At 35.0% G+C, this 19,575-nt stretch overlaps 1 protein-coding gene across 1 annotated transcript in view; it reads left to right on the plus strand.

Moving 5' to 3' along the window:
• Positions 1–19,575, plus strand: part of LOC125680118 (uncharacterized) — a 51,915-nt gene that overhangs the window by 20,590 nt on the left and 11,750 nt on the right. The window contains exons 19-29 of the mRNA XM_056153515.1: positions 2,296–2,439; positions 3,757–3,812; positions 5,818–5,884; positions 6,051–6,107; positions 7,395–7,427; positions 7,947–7,976; positions 8,075–8,101; positions 9,083–9,216; positions 12,591–12,662; positions 13,733–13,772; positions 15,757–16,197. Coding sequence (XP_056009490.1) covers positions 2,296–2,439; positions 3,757–3,812; positions 5,818–5,884; positions 6,051–6,107; positions 7,395–7,427; positions 7,947–7,976; positions 8,075–8,101; positions 9,083–9,216; positions 12,591–12,662; positions 13,733–13,772; positions 15,757–16,197 — 1,101 coding nt within the window. The remainder of the gene's footprint in view (positions 1–2,295; positions 2,440–3,756; positions 3,813–5,817; positions 5,885–6,050; positions 6,108–7,394; positions 7,428–7,946; positions 7,977–8,074; positions 8,102–9,082; positions 9,217–12,590; positions 12,663–13,732; positions 13,773–15,756; positions 16,198–19,575) is intronic.

Genomic DNA, 19,575 nt, shown 5'->3' on the forward strand with positions numbered 1-19,575 from the left:
CCTCGGTACATCGGTCTCAATATATTGTAATTTATGAAATGGCCACTTAGTACCGTGATCTGATGTGTTCTATAGGTACATCGGACTCGGTATGTTGTGACTTATGTAATGTACCGTGATCTGGTGAGGTCTGTAGGTACATTGGACTCGGAATATTGTTATTTATGTAATGACCACTTAGTATCGTGGTCTGTAGGTATATCGGACTCGGTATGTTGTGATTTATGTAATGGACTCTTAGTACCGTGATCTGGTGCATTCTATAGGTACATCGGACTCGGTATGTTGTAATTTTTAGCTCTTCTGAGCCGAAGGCTCAAAGAGCTAATCATATGGCCATATGTCTGGCGTGCGGTGTGCGTCAACTTTTTGGAAAAAAGGGCTATATCTCAAATTTTGTCAAATTTGTCACAGGGTATCCTTGGCCCAAGGGCTTTCATTTATACTAAAATTAGGGTTGTGACCCTTTAACAAGGGGAGATAATTAGGAAAATGCAAACAAAAGTAGTGGTTGCTAAAAATCTTCTCAAGAACCACTGGGCAAATTATCATCAAACTTATGCATAAGGATGAGGATAGGTTGTAGATAAAAAAAATTGTTCAAGGCATCATCCTGGGGCAAAGGGTGTGGTTTCAAGGTCACTTCAAAGTTGACCATAAATTTTCTTTTCTTAAAACTTTGATATTTTGCTTAGTATAAGGACTAGGATCATCAAATTTTGTCAGTTGATGCATCTTAGGACTTAATATCATGTTGTCTCAAAAGTATGGTATGGTGACCTACTTTTTGAATTTCGCAGGTAATTAATATTAAATGGATGTTGATGCATATCTTAGACACTTTTGAGCCTATGATCATCAAAAGTTGTCAGTTGATGGATCATGGAACCTTAAAGTGCGTCATGTGAAAAGTATGTCACCATGACCTACTTTCTGAATTTTATGGCTAATCATTTATGAATACATTTTAGGTTGTTATTTCAGATACCGAGAGGTTTAGAATCATCAAACCTTGTAAGTTGATGCATCTAGAGGCCTCAAAACATATTTATAAAAAAGTAGGTCACAGTGACCTACTTTTTGAATTTTGCAGACATTCAAATTTCACATTTTCAATTTTAGATGCATATTTTGGACACTATGAAAGCTAGGATTATCAAACATTGTCAGTTGATGCATCTTCAGTCTTCATAGTTTGTTGACCAAAAAGTAGGTCACCGTGACCTACTTTTGGAATTTGACGGCTATATTTTAATATTTCAGATACTATTTGACTTACAATTATCAAACTTTGACAGTTGATGCATGTTGAGTCTTCAGAGTGTGTTGACTAAAAAGTAGGTCACCGTGACCTATTTTTGGATTTTGACGACTATATTTGAATATTTCAGATACTATTTGACTTACAATCATCAAACTTTGTCAGTTGATTGGTCTTGAGTCTTCAGAGTGTGTCGATCAAAAAGTAGGTCACTGTGACCTACTTTTGGAATTTGACGTTTATATCTGAATATTTCATATACTATTTGACTTCAATTATCAAACTTTGTCAGTTGATGCATCTTGAGTCTTTGGAGTGTGTCGACCAAAAAGTAGGTCACTGTGGCCTTCTTTTGGAATTTGATGGCTATATTTGAATACTATTTGACTTGTCAGTTGATGCATCTTGAGTCTTCAGTGTGTCGACCAAAAGTAGGTCACCGTGACCTACTTTTGGACAGTTACATTTAAATTTTCAGGTACTATTTGACTTCACATAATCAAACTTTGTTAATTGATAAATCTTGGTTAGTGAGAATTTTTGTTTGTTCTACAATGTATCAGAAGAGCGATTCTAGGCCCATGGGCCTCTTGTTGTAATGTGCCGTGATCTGATGTGTTCTATAGGTACATCGGACTCGGTATGTTGTGATTTATGTAATGTACCGTGATCTGGTGTGGTCTGTAGGTACTTTGGACTCGGTATATTGTAATTTATGAAATGGCCACTTAGTACCGTGATCTGATATGTTCTATAGGTACATTGGACTCAGTATGCAGTGATTTATGTAATGGGCTCTTATTACCGTGATCTGGTGCATTCTATAGGTACATCGGACTCGGTATGTTGTAATTTTTGTAATGTGCCGTGATCTGATGTGATCTATAGGTACATCGGACTCGGTATGTTGTAATTTATGAAATGACCACTTAGTACTGTGATCCGGTGCGTTCTATAGGTACACCGGATCCAGTGCGCGTGCTGTACACGATTAACATGGACTTATTGTTCATCTGGTGTGGTTCATTCTGTAGGCACTTCTGACTCGCTGTGTCGTAATGAATGGCCATTTTGTTCCAACTATCACAACACCACAGGAATTTGTAACTATCAAGCTATCAGCGAACACATCGACTTCTTCGATAAATGTGCCCTCCACTGCAAGAGATGTCAAGAATGTGAGTACATCAGCATAGCATACATATAGATAAAAAGGAACCATGAATAATGTGTATACTGAATATCCACTACTATACGCGAGTAAAGGGTGTTTCCTAATGATAAATATATTCGCCTTTCATCCATGTATTATGATGGAATGATAATTAAGAACGGGTATCTTAGGTGAGTTAAAATGGAAGACTTTGGTGTTTTTCAATTCTTAAAATGCCATTAAATGATTCATCCCTGGTTTGTGCGTACTTAATACAAGGAAATACAGTTCAAAACGTTTTCAACAAAATGAAGAATTATTCATGGTTTCAAATAATCTGTAAATGACTAACATTTTTTGATTGATTAAGATAAATTGGAAGGAAACCTTGCGCATCAATGCGTTATGCGCATTGATATACTTTTTCGGTAAAATACATAGGTGAACCGACAAAAATTCCGTAGGGATCCAGGTTAGAATAGGTCTTCAATGCCCTTGCTTGTCGTAATAGGTGATTAAATGGGGGGGGGGGGTCCTTCGGATGAGACTGCATAACCGAGGCCCCTTGTCACAGCAGGTGTGACATAATAAAGACCCCCCCCCCCTGCTCAAAGGCCATAAGTGCCTAAATTTTGCAGCCCTTCACCATATGAGTGAAAAATCCTCTAGTGAGATGTTAAACAATGTACAACCAACCAATCAATCTTTTTAAATTACATTCATATAACTTTTAGACAGATTATCAACGCCTGATTCCATTATTACATGTAATTTTGCAGTGTACGTTTGATCGTTTTTCGTTTTGTAGATTATCTTTTATTCAATTTGCAGAATTTTCGTTTTGAAGATTTTTTTATTTTAATTATTATTATTCATTTTGCAGATTTTTCGTTTTGTAGATTGTGCGTTATTTATTTTGCAGATTTTTCGTTTTTCATTTTGTAGTTCGTGCGTGTATCATTCATTTTGTAGATTGAGAATACTTTACTTTGCAGATTAAACACACAGGCACTTGACGTTTTAATTATCCATAATTTAGAAAAAGGTCTTTCTATAAACAAAATATTCACAAGGTATATCACGCCACCATCTTGGTTTTCTTTTTTACCACCTGCATCGCTTGCAATTTTCGGCGAAAAGTTCGATCTAGTATGATAATTACAAGCGATGCAGCTGGTAAAAAAAGAAAACCAAGATGACGGCGTGATATACCTTGTGAATATTTTGTTTATAGAAAGACCTTTTTCTAAATTATGGATATTTTAAAAAACGTCAAGCGCCCGTGATTAAACAATATTCATTGTTTATATTATGCGTTGTCATTATTTTTCAATTCATTTAGATTGTGAAGTCAAAAGAGGAATTATGACGCAACCATCCATTACGGGTAATCAGAATGTGTGATCATCTATAAAAGATAATAATGATCAATTGAAAAACGTGCGTATATGGCGTGTAAAAAGTTGTGATATTGTACTTGTACGAATCTTGCTATTAAAATTGAAATTCTTGGTTTATATTAGATGATATTGTTATTTGTATGCGAAAATCTTCATCATTTTCGATAATCTTTTTATTTACATCTGTATATTATGGAATATTTATCAAAATTTATTGAATATACACCAATAAAAAGGTGAAGATAACGAACAGTAATCAATCTCATGCCTCTTTTAAAGAATCCAAAATTAAGAGTTAATATTTATCGATTATACATCGAGATTTAGCACATATTGCAATCAAGCATTATTGAATATAAATCTCGGAGACACTCAATAAGAAATCTTACTTCATCAGTATTTTCGGGAAAAAATCAATATTTGTATAATATTGCAACGTTTTACACGCCATATAGCTTTTATATTTTTACATCACAAAAGTTCGAATTTACCTGATAACCCAATGCTGTTTAACAGGGCATTTGATTGGTCGGCGACGACGTCTATCCACCTCTAGTTTATAAGAATCCAGGATGAACCATCAATAAACACTGTTGGAAAAACTTTTACGGTTGTTGACTTATTATGTATACAGGATTACGGGCAGGTTAAGATGTAGTTTTATCATTCAAAGAATGCCGGCCGAAATAAACAATAAGGTACATAACAAGGACGAATTACCAGTATATAGGACAGTCTTCTCACTATGTCAGTCTCAACACCGGATTTTTGATGTCGCATCAACCTCTAATCTCAAATCTTATTCATATGGGGAGATCAGCTATTGTTATTGGCCTTTGTGGCGACATTTCAATGGATGGTGTCGTTGATCTTCACTATCAATTAAACAAGTGTTGTTTTGTTCTATCTTGGCGTCCTTTACGAACATATAAACATTTATTTACCTTATTAATAACACTGGTAAGACTTTTTTGCCGTAACATCGGTAAGAAGCTAATTACCTTGATGATAACCCTAGTAAGCTATGTGTGTGGGGGGGGGGGGGATTCTATATACCTAATTGTCAACTGTTAATCAGAACTTTTGAAATTTTGATGCAGTGTTTACGATAATCTGTCCTTTGATGCAATGTTTACGATCATCTGTCCTTTGATGCAGTGTTTACGATCATCTGTCCTTTGATGCAATGTTTACGATCATCTGTCCTTTGATGCAGTGTTTACGATCATCTGTCCTTTGTTACAATGTTTACGATCATCTGTCCTTTGTTACAATGTTTACGATCATCTGTCCTTTGATGCAGTGTTTACGGTCATCTGTCCTTTGTTACAATGTTTACGATCATCTGTCCTTTGTTACAATGTTTACGATCATCTGTCCTTTGATGCAGTGTTTACGGTCATCTGTCCTTTGTTACAATGTTTACGGTCATCTGTCCTTTGTTACAATGTTTACGATCATCTGTCCTTTGTTACAATGTTTACGGTCATCTGTCCTTTGATGCAGTGTTTACGGTCATCTGTCCTTTGTTACAATGTTTACGATCATCTGTCCTTTGTTACAATGTTTACGATCATCTGTCCTTTGATGCAGTGTTTACGGTCATCTGTCCTTTGTTACAATGTTTACGGTCATCTGTCCTTTGTTACAATGTTTACGATCATCTGTCCTTTGTTACAATGTTTACGATCATCTGTCCTTTGTTACAATGTTTACGATCATCTGTCCTTTGATGCAGTGTTTACGGTCATCTGTCCTTTGTTACAATGTTTACGGTCATCTGTCCTTTGTTACAATGTTTACGGTCATCTGTCCTTTGTTACAATGTTTACGGTCATCTGTCCTTTGTTACAATGTTTACGATCATCTGTCCTTTGACATGAAATATAAAACAATTTTACGTCAGACAACTAATTGAGTCCGTTCCATGCTACGATATGGGTCGTCGTTTGATATATCTTATGTGACATTATCATAATCCTAAGATAAGATTTAAAGTGTAGAATGACCCACTGCCTGAAGTATTCAGTCTGATAATGATGTTCCATGTGACGTTTTTGATCACAGTTGGTAAGAATTTATATTTGTCTCTAAAATTGTAAATTACGACTGTTTCAAATTTTCTAGAAATGTCTATGGTAGTGTTTTCAGTTAATGTACGCGGTAACGTTTAAATGGTGACTCGCTATGTTTCTCTATCACTATGACTACGGGTTTTTTCTCTTCTGTACCCCAGCCTCCTGTACGATTCCAGTGTCTGTTGCCTTCTCATGCACTGAAATATTTGAAAAAGGTATGAACATAACTCAATGATCTACGTTTGTAATGACACCGGTAAGCTACTTATTTTGGAAATAACTCCAGTAATTTAAATACCTTGGTACTGACACCGGTAATGTATTCACCTTGATAATGACACCTGAAAGGTATTTACTTTGATATGACACCGTTAAGGTATTCACCTTGATAATGACACCTGTAAGGTATTCACCTTGAGATGACACCGTTAAGGTATTCACCTTGGTAATCCTTGATATTAACACAGATAAGATATCTACCTTTGAGATAACACCGTTTAGCTACTTATCTTGGTAATAACACTGGTAAGCTATTTATCTTGGTATTATCGTTGGTAAGCTATTTACCTGGGTATTATCGTTGATAAGCTATTTATCTTGGTATTATCGTTGATAAGCTATTTACCTGGGTATTATCGTTGATAAGCTATTTATCTTGGTATTATCGTTGATAAGCTATTTACCTGGGTATTATCGTTGGTAAGCTATTTATCTTGGTATTATCGTTGGTAAGCTATTTACCTGGGTATTATCGTTGGTAAGCTATTTATCTTGGTATTATTGTTGGTAAGCTATTTATCTTGGTATTATCGTTGGTAAGCTATTTATCTTGGTATTATCGTTGATAAGCTATTTATCTTGGTATTATCGTTGATAAGCTATTTATCTTGGTATTATCGTCGGTAAGCTATTTATCTTGGTATTATCGTCGGTAAGCTATTTATCTTGGTATTATCGTTGGTAAGCTATTTATCTTGGTATTATCGTTGGTAAGCTATTTACCTGGGTATTATCGTTGGTAAGCTATTTACCTGGGTATTATCGTCGGTAAGCTATTTACATGGTATTATCGTTGATAAGCTATTTATCTTGGTATTATCGTTGGTAAACTATTTATCTTGGTATTATCGTTGGTAAGCTATTTACCTGGGTATTATCGTCGGTAAGCTATTTACCTGGGTATTATCGTCGGTAAGCTATTTACAGGGTATTATCGTTGATAAGCTATGTATCTGGGTATTATCGTTGATAAGCTATTTATCTTGGTATTATCGTTGGTAAGCTATTTATCTGGGTATTATCGTTGATAAGCTATTTATCTTGGTATTATCGTTGGTAAGCTATTTACCTGAGTATTATCGTCGGTAAGCTATTTACCTGGGTATTATCGTTGATAAGCTATTTACCTTGGTAAGCTATATGTACCTTGTTAATGATACTGGTAATTTATATATGTTACATACTGCTTTAGGTCGTTTACCAATATTCTTGTTGTTTTTCAGCCAAGACTAATACGCTTGATTGCTCACACTGCAGTACGTACAGATTTTTCTTTAGTAGTTAACTAAAGTATATCACTATACTTCTGAATACTTGATTTGGCAGTGAGCATGGGGAACACTATGGACCATAGCCATGCATTCTCTGCATTCTCCCATCAGTACACTTTAAAAAGTCTTTGGCATTTATTGTAAAAAAGGAATAGTTTAAATTTCGTATAGAATTTGATTTTTCAGTGTTAATAAGTCGATAGACTTGTGTCTATTGCATTTACAGAACAAACAAACCAAAGCTTACACGTGTATGATGGGAGAAACAGACTTTTTTTCAAGTAGCACTCGGCAAGCCTTGTGTCTCTTGAAAAATTCAAAACTTAAGAAACTCGAGTTTTGGGTGGAACCGATTTCTAACTCTCACTGATATGGGACCATTACATCTCATATTCACATATAGATTATACCAACCATTGTTCATCAAGTAGGTAATTAATTTAAAAACATGCATCAAATTGTAGTCACTGCTAATCCAGTTCAATACTCATTTTCCTTTTTCAGGGACTGAGATAAATGAACACTGTCGATTAAGTAAGTAAGAGTTAAGTTTTACAAGTGAAACATTATTATTCCTGATTAATGTATTGATGGATAAAATAACATTTCACTTGAAATGTATTTCTATTTAGATTTACAGCACATTGAGCCTCATACCCGTAAGTATATCACAAAATTACTAATTGAGGTATAAGACATCAAACTTTTTAAATCAATTAATGCAAAGGGAATAATGCACTATATATAATTTTGACATACGGTGGGTTTTGTACAAGTGTCATTCACAATGTTGTAATTCGCAACTTTTTCCTTTGATATATTTACTAATTGTAATGATAGCCATTTCCTCATGAATGCGCTGCAGTTGTGTTTGTTAAGGAAAAAACTGTAAATTAAATTATAATTCAAAAGATTATTAAGACTACTTTTTTTCTCTCTGTGTATTTCATGAGAGATTAAAATTACAGTGCATCCAATCTGACGTGTACCTGTACACTGTATCTAATGGATTTATATATAATGGCAAACATTATGTATTTCATGAAACTTTTACCAACCTTTGATTGTAAATTTCATAAAAATGAATACCTTTTCATGTACTAGTGTATTTTAAGGACATATGATAACCAAAACAATTGTCATCGAATTTTATAAAGCTATTTCTAAATGTTTTAATATTGCTAAAAACCTACATTTACAAAAATATGATATACTACGACCTTAAGAGGTGCTGGTTGAATCTGTACTAGTGTATTTAGGAGCACAAAGCGCCAACATTCAGTGTCAGTGCTATTCCTAAAAAGTTTATTTTCTTACTGAGCTTTAAAGAACGACAGTCAGCCTTCTATATTTTTCAACCATTAGATTGTTGTTTTATTTCACTTTATTTTGACAGTCGCACCTTACCTGTACTGTTTGTTGTTTTATTTCACTTTATTTTAACAGTCGCGCCTTACCTGTACTGTTTGTTGTTTTATTTCACTTTATTTTGACAGTCACACCTTACCTGTACTGTTAAATTGTTGTTTTATTTCACTTTATTTTGACAGTCGCGCCTTACCTGTACTGTTTGTTGTTTTATTTCACTTTATTTTGACAGTCGCGCTTTACCTGTACTGTTTGTTGTTTTATTTTGACAGTCGCGCCTTACCTGGATATTTTGCGGACTACCTCTCTGTTGGGTTGTTTCTTCTCCGAGTACACCCGAAAACACCCGGATAAAGACTACTTTAATGGAACATCACACGTCATCGCTATTTGTAAACCAGGAGCGGTACGTATAACCAAAGATTACAGTTGAATATATGACCTGTTGACCTCCCATAAACTTGACCCTTCCACCTTAGACGTATAGACTATTTTTATCTTTTCCACTTATAGATCTATTGACGCGTTAATCTGATGCAGTTCACAGATCTACGCATCACAGATATTTTCAGACATGTTTACATGAAGATGTAATGAACTGTCAATCCGTGATTAGGTAGATAAATGATAAAATTATAATCAAGATTGTAGTTGAAATTTAAAATTGGTCAAGACGTTTGATATACCAATATTTTTATAATTCTTATTTTTATGAACACTTGACCTGTACAGAAACTGTAATACTGTACTGTATACCACTTCCGGAACATTTTTGTCAGGTCAAAGAATTTCTAATTTTAGCGACCAACAGACCATCCCCAATCTGATTAAAATATAGATCGCTCGAATAGCGCACGCTTTGCACCGTGCAATATTTGAGAGATCTGTATTTTAATGAGATTGGGCCATCCCTATATATTTTATTAGGGTACCTGAACTGAAAGTTCAACTGACTTTTCCTGATTTAAGTTTGACCGTCGCCCATATGTCTGTCTGTAAACTTTTCCCATTTTCGACTTCGAATTATATGACCAGTTTCAATGAAACTTAGTACAAAGGATCTTTAGAGAAGGGGACTTAAGTTTGATGATGTTTCTAGAGGAGATAATTAACAAGTATCAAAATTAGGTAAGGGTGTTCAAATAACTCGAGAATAACTGAATACTTTCGTTATATGAAGCCACAAATGGAGCTTAAATCTGTACAGAAGAATATACACTAGATTTAATTTAATTTTTTCTCATGAATCACAAGGGTGTCGTCAAATTTCACTTGTCAGATCAATACACAGGCATCTCCATGTAATGTACATTCACAGTGTGTTTACATCTTGACCCCGTAGCCTGTGTCCGCAGTAGGGATTCAAAATAATGCATAGGATTATTCGTTCAAGAATCGCAAGGGTTCATACGTTTAATTGATATACACGCATCCTCATGTTGTGTAGATAAAAGTTTTTGTTTACACCATGTCTCACGGGTATCTCTATAGGGGTTTAGAATTTATCATAAAACAATATATACTAAAAGAGTATTGTGGCGGAATGCACTAAATTGAAAGAAGAAGAAATTCTTATAAAATGTTCTTCTAAAAAAAAAACATAAGGCTGTAATATGTCAAATTGTTGTGCAAGTAGAGGGTCAACGTTTTGTTTAGGAGCATATAGGAAAATTAAAAATATCTTAAAAACCACAAAGGTGCAATGAAAAGTGAAGATAACGAACAGTGAGCAATCTCATACCTCCTATAAAGGTGAAGCTAACGAACAGTGATCAATCTCATAACTCCTATAAAGGTGAAGATAACAAACAGTGATCAATCTCATACCTCCTATAAAGGTGAAGTTAACGAACAGTGATCAATCTCATAACTCATATAAAGCTGAAGCTAACGAACAGTGATTGATCTCAAAACTCATATAAAGGTGAATATAACGAACAGTGATAAATCCCATAGCTCCTATAAAGGTGAAGTTAACGAACAGTGATCAATCTCATAACTCCTATAAAGATGACGATAATGAACAGTGATCAATCTCATAACTCTTATAAAGGTGAAAATAATAAAACGTTATCAATCTCATAAATCATATAAACGTAAAGATAACGAACAGTGATCAATCTCATAACCCACCGGCAATGGTGACGTCTCTGTATGAGTGAAAAACTATTGAGAGGAACGTTAAACAAAAACAAAATCATTAAAAAATCATAACTCTTATAAGGATACAAAATAGAGAGTTTGGCAAACACGGAACCCTGGATATAGCAGAAGTGGGGTCAGTTATCCCCAGCGTCCCCAGAAGTAAGCATCCCCTGTCGACCGGTCACGTGAGCCCTATATCTCGATCAGTGTGCCAAGAACGGCCTAAAAAGCGGTATGAAACACATCAGACAGCATTTGTCCGAATGATAGGTTGTATTAGCAAACTAGATCATTATACCGAGCGAAGCTAGGCTCTAAAGGTAACACGTATGTAAAAAAAAAAATTGAGAAAATCAGCAAAGGAATAGAGATAATCTCTACATATGTTCACTTAAAATTTTGTGATCCATATGGGCGCCGCCATATTGTTTTGTTCGTTAGTTTGTTCTACGGTTATTATTGTTTTGATTTGGAATGCCAAAAATACAAGACTGACATGCAATTGTAATTCAAACACTTAGTTTGCTAAAAATGAATGGGATAATTATTACTGTTACAGTTTTTTTTTAGCTAATCATCAAATAGGGAAACAGTAATACGACTAAATAGATGAACGAGTTCATGAGTTTCTTTACACAAAAAAATATACGATATATCTACGCTTACGGTTTTACCACATTGAATTTGTTGTTTAGTTTTGTTTTGTTTTAACTGTCTTTTAAATTGCAAACGGGATGTATTGTTGTTTATAATTGTTTGATTTGAAAGAGAGAGAAAAAAAACCGCGGCTAAATGTGATGTCACGCTTTACGTCGCGTGGTTATATATTCCCCGCGTTAAATGAATAGGCGGATCCTTTATCTATCCTCATATGTCCCCCTTCCATATCTAGATGTTACTGGGCATTTAACGCAAGGGGAAGTTCATAAAATATAAAAAATATTTTTAAATGAATTATGATTTAAAGTACTTTTAAATGGGATTATCACTTGGGACACACCAATGACTATTTCATGCTTCGCTCGGTCCAACGGTCACACCGTAAATATTTTTAACAGCCATATAATTTGTGAAATGCTGACTTTAATCGAGATGTTGAAACCCCTGTAACATCAACTTGCTTTAAAGTAGCCTGCCTCGATTTAAAAACTTATCATACGCAGAATAAACTATTGCGTATCGAATCATTTGAAAGATTTAAACATCATATGCAGGTGATAATGGAGTATTGCTACATAAATATGGGAAGTTGACAATGGAGAAGCTGAATTCATCCCGTTTTCAATTTTGTTTGCCATTAATATTTATTTTTGATAAAATATCTAAGCATGAAGCAGAAGTGGACGACTCTGATGTCTTTTATTTCTGTAGAATTGTTAGGGTGAGCAATGTGACCCACGTGCCTCTTGTTTGTTACCCCTTTGGTACTTGATATAAGTACATTCTTATACATTTTTTGAAATACTTCGATCTAGAAGAATATATATGCTGAACCAGCGTTTCTCTCTGTATTTCAAAATTAGACCAAATATTTATGCGCCAATATTTTTCCAGCCATAAGGTGTCGTTTTGATTTAACTAAATTTTAAATGACCATTTTTATTTCTTCTTTAAATTCCATCAGTTCTTTTTCAGCAATGCGGCAACATACAACATACAGATGCGTATGAAAGGGGTTGTGTCAGCTCGAGCGCGCATGTAAGCCAGGTACGTCATCACAAAAATATTCCAAAGGGTGCACTCAGTGCTCCTAGCAGAGAACTCTAAAGGGTGCACTCTCAAAATGTTCGGTTTGATGATGTTTATCTGTATGTTGGTATGCATGTATCATCCATCTTCTGACATTCAAATTGCATGTGTTTGGATTAAAAATAACTCGAGTAATCAAAACACCGTGAAGACAACAAATAGTGATCAACCCCATAAATCCTATAAAGAATACAAAATAGAGAGTAGGACAAACACAGAAGCCTGGAGAGGATCAGGTGTTTAGAAGGAGTAAGTATCCTCTGTTGACCGGTGGTATGAAACACGTCAGACAACCTTCGATCTAATGACAGGTTTTATTTGCAAATTAGATCACTATAACGACCATAACATTGCAAAATACTTTTAGCGCCCTGTATCATCAACGTATTTGTCAGAACTCTGCCTCGGTTTAAAAACTGACCATGCAAAGAACTTGTTCTAGTGTTGAGAGATATAAAAACAATATGCATGTGATAGTGGAATATTGCTACATAAACTTGGGAAGTGGACGATGGAGAAGCTATACTAGTCCCGTTTGTCGTAAAGGTATTGTATTAGTACGCCGTTAACGTCAATGTATAATTTATTTTTAGAAATCCAAATACGAAGCAGATATGGAAAACTATATGGTGTCTTTTATTTTAAGTTCACTGAGATATATCAAATCGACATATTGTTAATATATAATTAAAATCACCAAAAAAAAAAAAAAACAACAGAAAAACCATAGCAACAAAACCACAGCAAGAGATATTCTCTTCTCACGTAGAAGCTTTTGAATAAATTCTGCTTTATGAGAATACAAAAACAGGTCAGCTTATAAAGGAGCACAATTCACGTCCATGGGAATTCCAACATACTTTTGGAAGACCTGATTACCAAAGACTGCGTAGATGTTGTCAATGGGAAACTTCCATACATTGTATCTTTTAATATCAACTTTATGGTAACTGGTCACAAAATCTGATTATTTCTTAGTTCCATTTTAATTGAAGAATTGTGCTGATATACTGTTGTATTATTTACAGAAATGCAGCACAGACTTTTGTAATCACATCTCGGCTACAGGTAATTTCTCTGTACCCTACATATATAGAGCTGTTACAGCTGAATACATTCTTGGGACTGTATAGGGAAACTATACTTTCTCAAGATCATCCAGGTTACAAATTTGTCAATATGAGGAAAGCCTTTGACCATTATCGTAAGTCTACGATGTTCCCGCAAGCCAAATTGTATTGTGTGAAGGTCTACTCTGTCCTCACAGGACATAATTTAAACAATTTTGAATGCACTTGTATATCGTACAAAAAGCTACTTCAGCATTTTATTTATCTTTAAGTTCTTCATCGTGTTTTTATAGACTTCACCTATATAAATATGTTGTATTTCCTCTGTAAATCTTTGCAGATCTAAATGTATGCTTCCAACCAAATTAGCCTCGGGTCCACGCTCCAAAGAACAAATTGTATCTACATTGCATCATGATGCTTGCATTTTATTTGAAATCATGTAACTATTGTTAAGAAGATTTTGAATGTTTGGGAGGCTTGCTTTATAACCCTGACCTATATACTAAGAAGTAAACCTGTGTTCCCCTTCTGTAGTCCCATCATGACCTAGTTTCATAGTTTTGAACCTACACTTTTAAAGATTACCAATAGTATGTAATATGTTGTAACTTCTTTTTCGACCCAACCATGGTCCCCGGGGTGTGAAGATTTGTATCAACTTGATAAATTTACACTGCATGTGGGTGTCTACATTTATCATTGTTGTTTTTTAAATTCAGCCTTTTCGTTCATCAGAAAATAATTTGAAATTCTCTGTTTTTATTCCCATGAAACATTTTGTGCCCATATTGTAGCCCCCATTCCAGCCTAGGAAAAGAAACTAAATCATTATGATGCTTTCAACCTAAGAAACTGTGTCCTTCTCAATAAGATGTCTTAAAGGTGCATGATTTGTGAAAGTGATGACGATTTTCTTTTTCGAACTCCCTCAATAACATGGTAATAGAATATATTAATGACTGCCTGTAATAAAAAAAACATTTATTTTGTACAAAAAGAAGAGAAACCTAATAAAATTATGTTATATAACCACTTTTAGTGTAAAGAAATATATATGCAAAAATTGTCTTACTAGACAATGATTATCTTATCACCAAAATTACAAATTCATACATGAATGTTTGCTCTGAGGGTGTAAGAAGTGTTTGAAATCATGCAATATATTAGATGGAGGCATTTTTCATTTTAATTCAGTTGTTGGTAACAATATGACAGCTAGTGTCCATTTAAGTATTTTTTCCTTATATCACTGTGTAAACGTTTGCATTCCTATTGCTTCTCCAAACGTGACTCCAGAGTCCATTGTTTGAACAAAATTAAATCTCCAATAAATATGACTGACAAACTACACTCATGAATTTATAAGAATTTCCCCTATAAATATATAATCGAGTCCCATTTGCAGTCCTATCCTGACCTGAAAACAAAATACCTCCGTGAAAAGGTGAAGATAACGAACAATGTTTTTCTGAAAATTTTGAGTCCCTATTTTGACTTCACCATGACGTTAAGGTCCCTGATTTGAACAAAACAAATTGTAATTACTGTGTGAGAAAGGTTTTATACAAGGTTCCCACTTTTGACCATGAGTTTCGTTATATATTTGAAGATAAATCCATACTATTGTCTAGTTACAATTGTTTTTTCTTGGAAGGAAGAATGGTCTTTTCGATTGGACAGGTTTTGGGTTTACGTTACCCAAGAATGCTTTGTGTCAAGCTTGGTTAAACTTTGACCAGTGATGTATATGGAGAGTAGAAATGTGCAAAACCTCGATAACCAAAATTTCACTTGAGCCTATGGCCATGGGGAACAAAATACGTGTATATCACAACAGCCTAATGCGTTAAACTGGCTCAATGTGCGACCATAGACTACAAAACTTAAGATTAATACTCCATTAAAATGACTTTGTTAAGCATTGTAACCCTTCCACCTTTTGTTTCAGAATGGGGTTTTTACAAAATCGTATTTTACAGAAATGAATTTGGTGGATAACATTCTCGGTTATATAAGTACTACTACTACTACTACCACCACAACAACTCCAAAACCTACGACGACAATCACAACAACAACGACAACCACCACACCGAAACCAACAACATCAACACCTACAACTACAACACCGATACCAACAACTACAACAACCACACCTAAACCAACAACACCTTCATCAACGACAACAACAACACCCATACCATCATCATCAACTACAACAACACCGATACCATCATCAACTACAACAACACCGATACCATCATCAACGACAACAACACCGATACCATCATCACCAACGACAACAACACCTACAACTACACCGATACCATCATCATCAACGACAACAACGACACCAACAACAACACCGATACCAACAACAACTGCTACATCAAAAATAACGACACCTGTAAATTGCCAGAGTATGTACTCAAAATAACTTTATGTCGGTATAAAATATGTTTGCGACATGGAAAGGGTTTAAGAGGAATTTGACAATAGATATTGTTTTGGTGTAGGAGAAAATATCCTTTCCAAGATTACCAGTCGCGGTAGCTCAGTGGTAGAACGTTTGCTTCGTAACAGGACGTTCGTGAGTTTCGAGCCCCACTCGTGCCATGGACGCGTCAAATCTAAAACGTAAACATAGGTAGTGCTTTGCTCCTTTGCCAAACGTTCGGTATCTAGAAGTGAGAATGGTGGTTCTTTCAGATATGACCTTATATAACGGAGGTCCCGTATCGCGGCAGGCGTTGGCATGTTAAAGAATCCTCACTGTCTCGGCCGTAACCGCTAAGCATAGGTCTAAATTTGTGGTACTTCATCTACAGCTGGTAACGTGTCAATATGAGTACAAAATGTTGGACGAGGCGTAAAACAAACAAACAACCTTTTTCTGACTTGCCTTGGTAACGCAAAAAGCATACAAGCCCAGCTGAAATAAGAATATTGTCAAAATGAAAGTGTGTAGACACTATTCATTGCATTGAATTTCGAACTTCAGTAAATTCAGAATCGGTACATTCAGTACATATCACATATACATGTACATATGAAGATCAGTCAGTTTAGGGTCAAAATGCAATACTAATACGCGATTTTTGAGATATCAGTGGGAACCCAGGTTAGAATAGGCCCTCAGTACCCCTTGCTTGCCGCAAAAACAGAGGCCCCCTGCTTAAAGACCGTAAGCATCGAGCTTAAGCCTAAATTTTGCAGCCCTTCACCGGCAATGGTGATGTCTCCATTTGAGTAAAATGTTCTCGAGAAGGACGTTAAACAATATATAACCAACCAAGATATCAGCTCTTCTGTGATGGAAGTATGTTCAGTAATCTGTTGAAAGCTTGGGCGGGTACAAGATGTATGGATATTACACGCTGGTTATGTGGATAAGGATAACAGTTATGAAAGTGTAAATTTTGTTTGTATCAGCCGTTGGTATAAATTGAATTGACCATATCAAGAATGATTTGTTCTAATTAAGCCATTAAATTAAATATAAAATTGTTGTTTATTTCCTCTTCTACACGAGTGATAATCTTATCAAAGAAAGATGGTGATGATCGATTTTTCTTTGAGCTATTTTATTATATTATATTCCCTGCCTTCCTTTGGTTGCATGACGTCAGGTAATCACCTTTAGACAATATATGAACGCAGCGATAAGCATTTGTACCCACCGTGTGAATATGAAAACATATTTTGTGTCTCACTGTGCGCAAGAGTTCAACAAAGGGAAATAACTATTGGGCGACTCGAAATTTGCGTATTCAAGGGAATTGTGATGGCAGAAATGCGTCTAGAAACACTATAACATATTTTCACATGTTTGATTCACTTTTACCTTACGTCAACAGACAATTAGGTCTATATCATATTCGTACAAAACTTTATTCTGTTCCATTGAGAGTTTTACATACGTTATTTGAAGAAGCCACAGCTAGTCTATTCTTGGATTTTTCACCACCTAAATATAGACTGAACTCTATGATTATGGATGTTGCCAATCACAGGCTCTTTAAACCAGCACGGGTCATGGATGACATTCCTTCCAAATCATACCGCCAGTTCCTTAAGCTCAAATTTACAAACAAAGGAATAGAAGCCGTCAACATAAGCAACATTCTTCGTCATAAAAGGGTTCAGTCGTGTATTCCAACTTATTTCAAGTTCAAGTCTACACCCTGTATTTCCTACAGCTATACTTCTACTATTGCATCCAAACTCATTGATTATAAACAAACTTTGCAGTGCCTAGATATAGACCATCTTAAACCTAATCCACCAACGTGCTCTTGTTCTTCATCTTCTTTCAACTATAGTCCAGCTGGACATGTCATTACTGATGATGTTGATATAGTTGAAAATGAGGACCTCAAATCACTTCTTCTAAAAGGTCCTAAATACAGAGAACCTCGGTCTTTCAATTGGCGACAGAACTTCATCTCTATTATGAATTCTGTCGAAGATTATGCCAGACAATGGGCTAAATATGAAAAAGAACTTGATACATTGTCAAAATGGGTTAAAAGCATAAGTATAATATTAAAATCCCGCATTAGACATATTAAAACAAAAGTAAGTACCATCTATCCTTCTGTGTTTAATAAACCAGAAGTGATAAAAGAATTAGATAGGTTACATGAGGAATATGTTTTAGTTCCAGCTGACAAAGCTTGTAACAACATTGTCTTTGTTTGTAAGGCTCATTATTATACCTGTATTTTGAACGAACTTGGCATTAATTCCACTTTTGGTAATCATACTTATAATCCAACTGCCCTTTCAAAAGATGAAATTCTTCAAAACCATGCTTCAGTTTTAGACACATTTAATATCCCAGTCAATGGGTCGAATGAATATGAGTTACCGTACCTATACTGGATTCCTAAACTACATAAAAACCCTTATAAACAAAGATATATTGCTGGATCCAGTAAGTGCTCTACCAAGCCCCTATCTTTGCTCCTCACGAAAATATTAACAGCTGTGAAGAAGAAACTTCAAACACACTGTGCGACTACATATGACAGAAGTGGTGTTAATGAAATGTGGGATTCTAAAAAATTCTAAAGAACTTTTAGTAAACTTGAAATCGCAAAACTTTTCCCAAATCAATAACATCAAAACCTATGACTTTTCAACACTTTACACGACCATTCCTCACGATAAATTAAAGACTAGACTTTTTAACATCATAGACAGTTGCTTCTTCAACAAAAATAGAAAATGGAAATATTCATATCTAGTAATCAGTCATCCCCCCAAAAAATTACTTTGCTAAACACCACTCTGATTCCACGCACAAGTACTCTGAAGTTGAAATAAAATAATATGTTCCTCATTGTTCCTCATTGACAATATCTTTGTGGTCTTTGGTGATCAGGTCTTCCAACAGTCTGTTGGAATTCCCATAGGCACAAATTCTGCTCCTTTGTTAGCTGACCTGTTTCTATATTCATATGAAGCAGAATGTATTCAAAAACTTCTACGTGAGAAGAAAAAATCTCTTGTTGTGGCCTTCAATTCGACATTTAGATATATCGACGACGTTTTGTCTATTAACAATAACAACTTTCATTCATATGTCGTTTCGATATATCCCTGTGAGCTCGAAATAAAAGACACCACAGAGTCGTCCACTTCTGCTTCATATTTAGATATTTTATTGAAAATAGACATTAATGGCAAACTGACAACTCAAATTTATGACAAACGGGATGATTTCAGCTTTTCCATCGTCAACTTCCCATATGTCGCAATATTCTATTATCACCTGCAAGTGCCCGGAGACTAAT

This window comes from Ostrea edulis, chromosome 2 (assembly GCF_947568905.1).
Source record: "Ostrea edulis chromosome 2, xbOstEdul1.1, whole genome shotgun sequence".
Taxonomy (NCBI): Eukaryota; Metazoa; Mollusca; class Bivalvia; order Ostreida; family Ostreidae; genus Ostrea; species Ostrea edulis.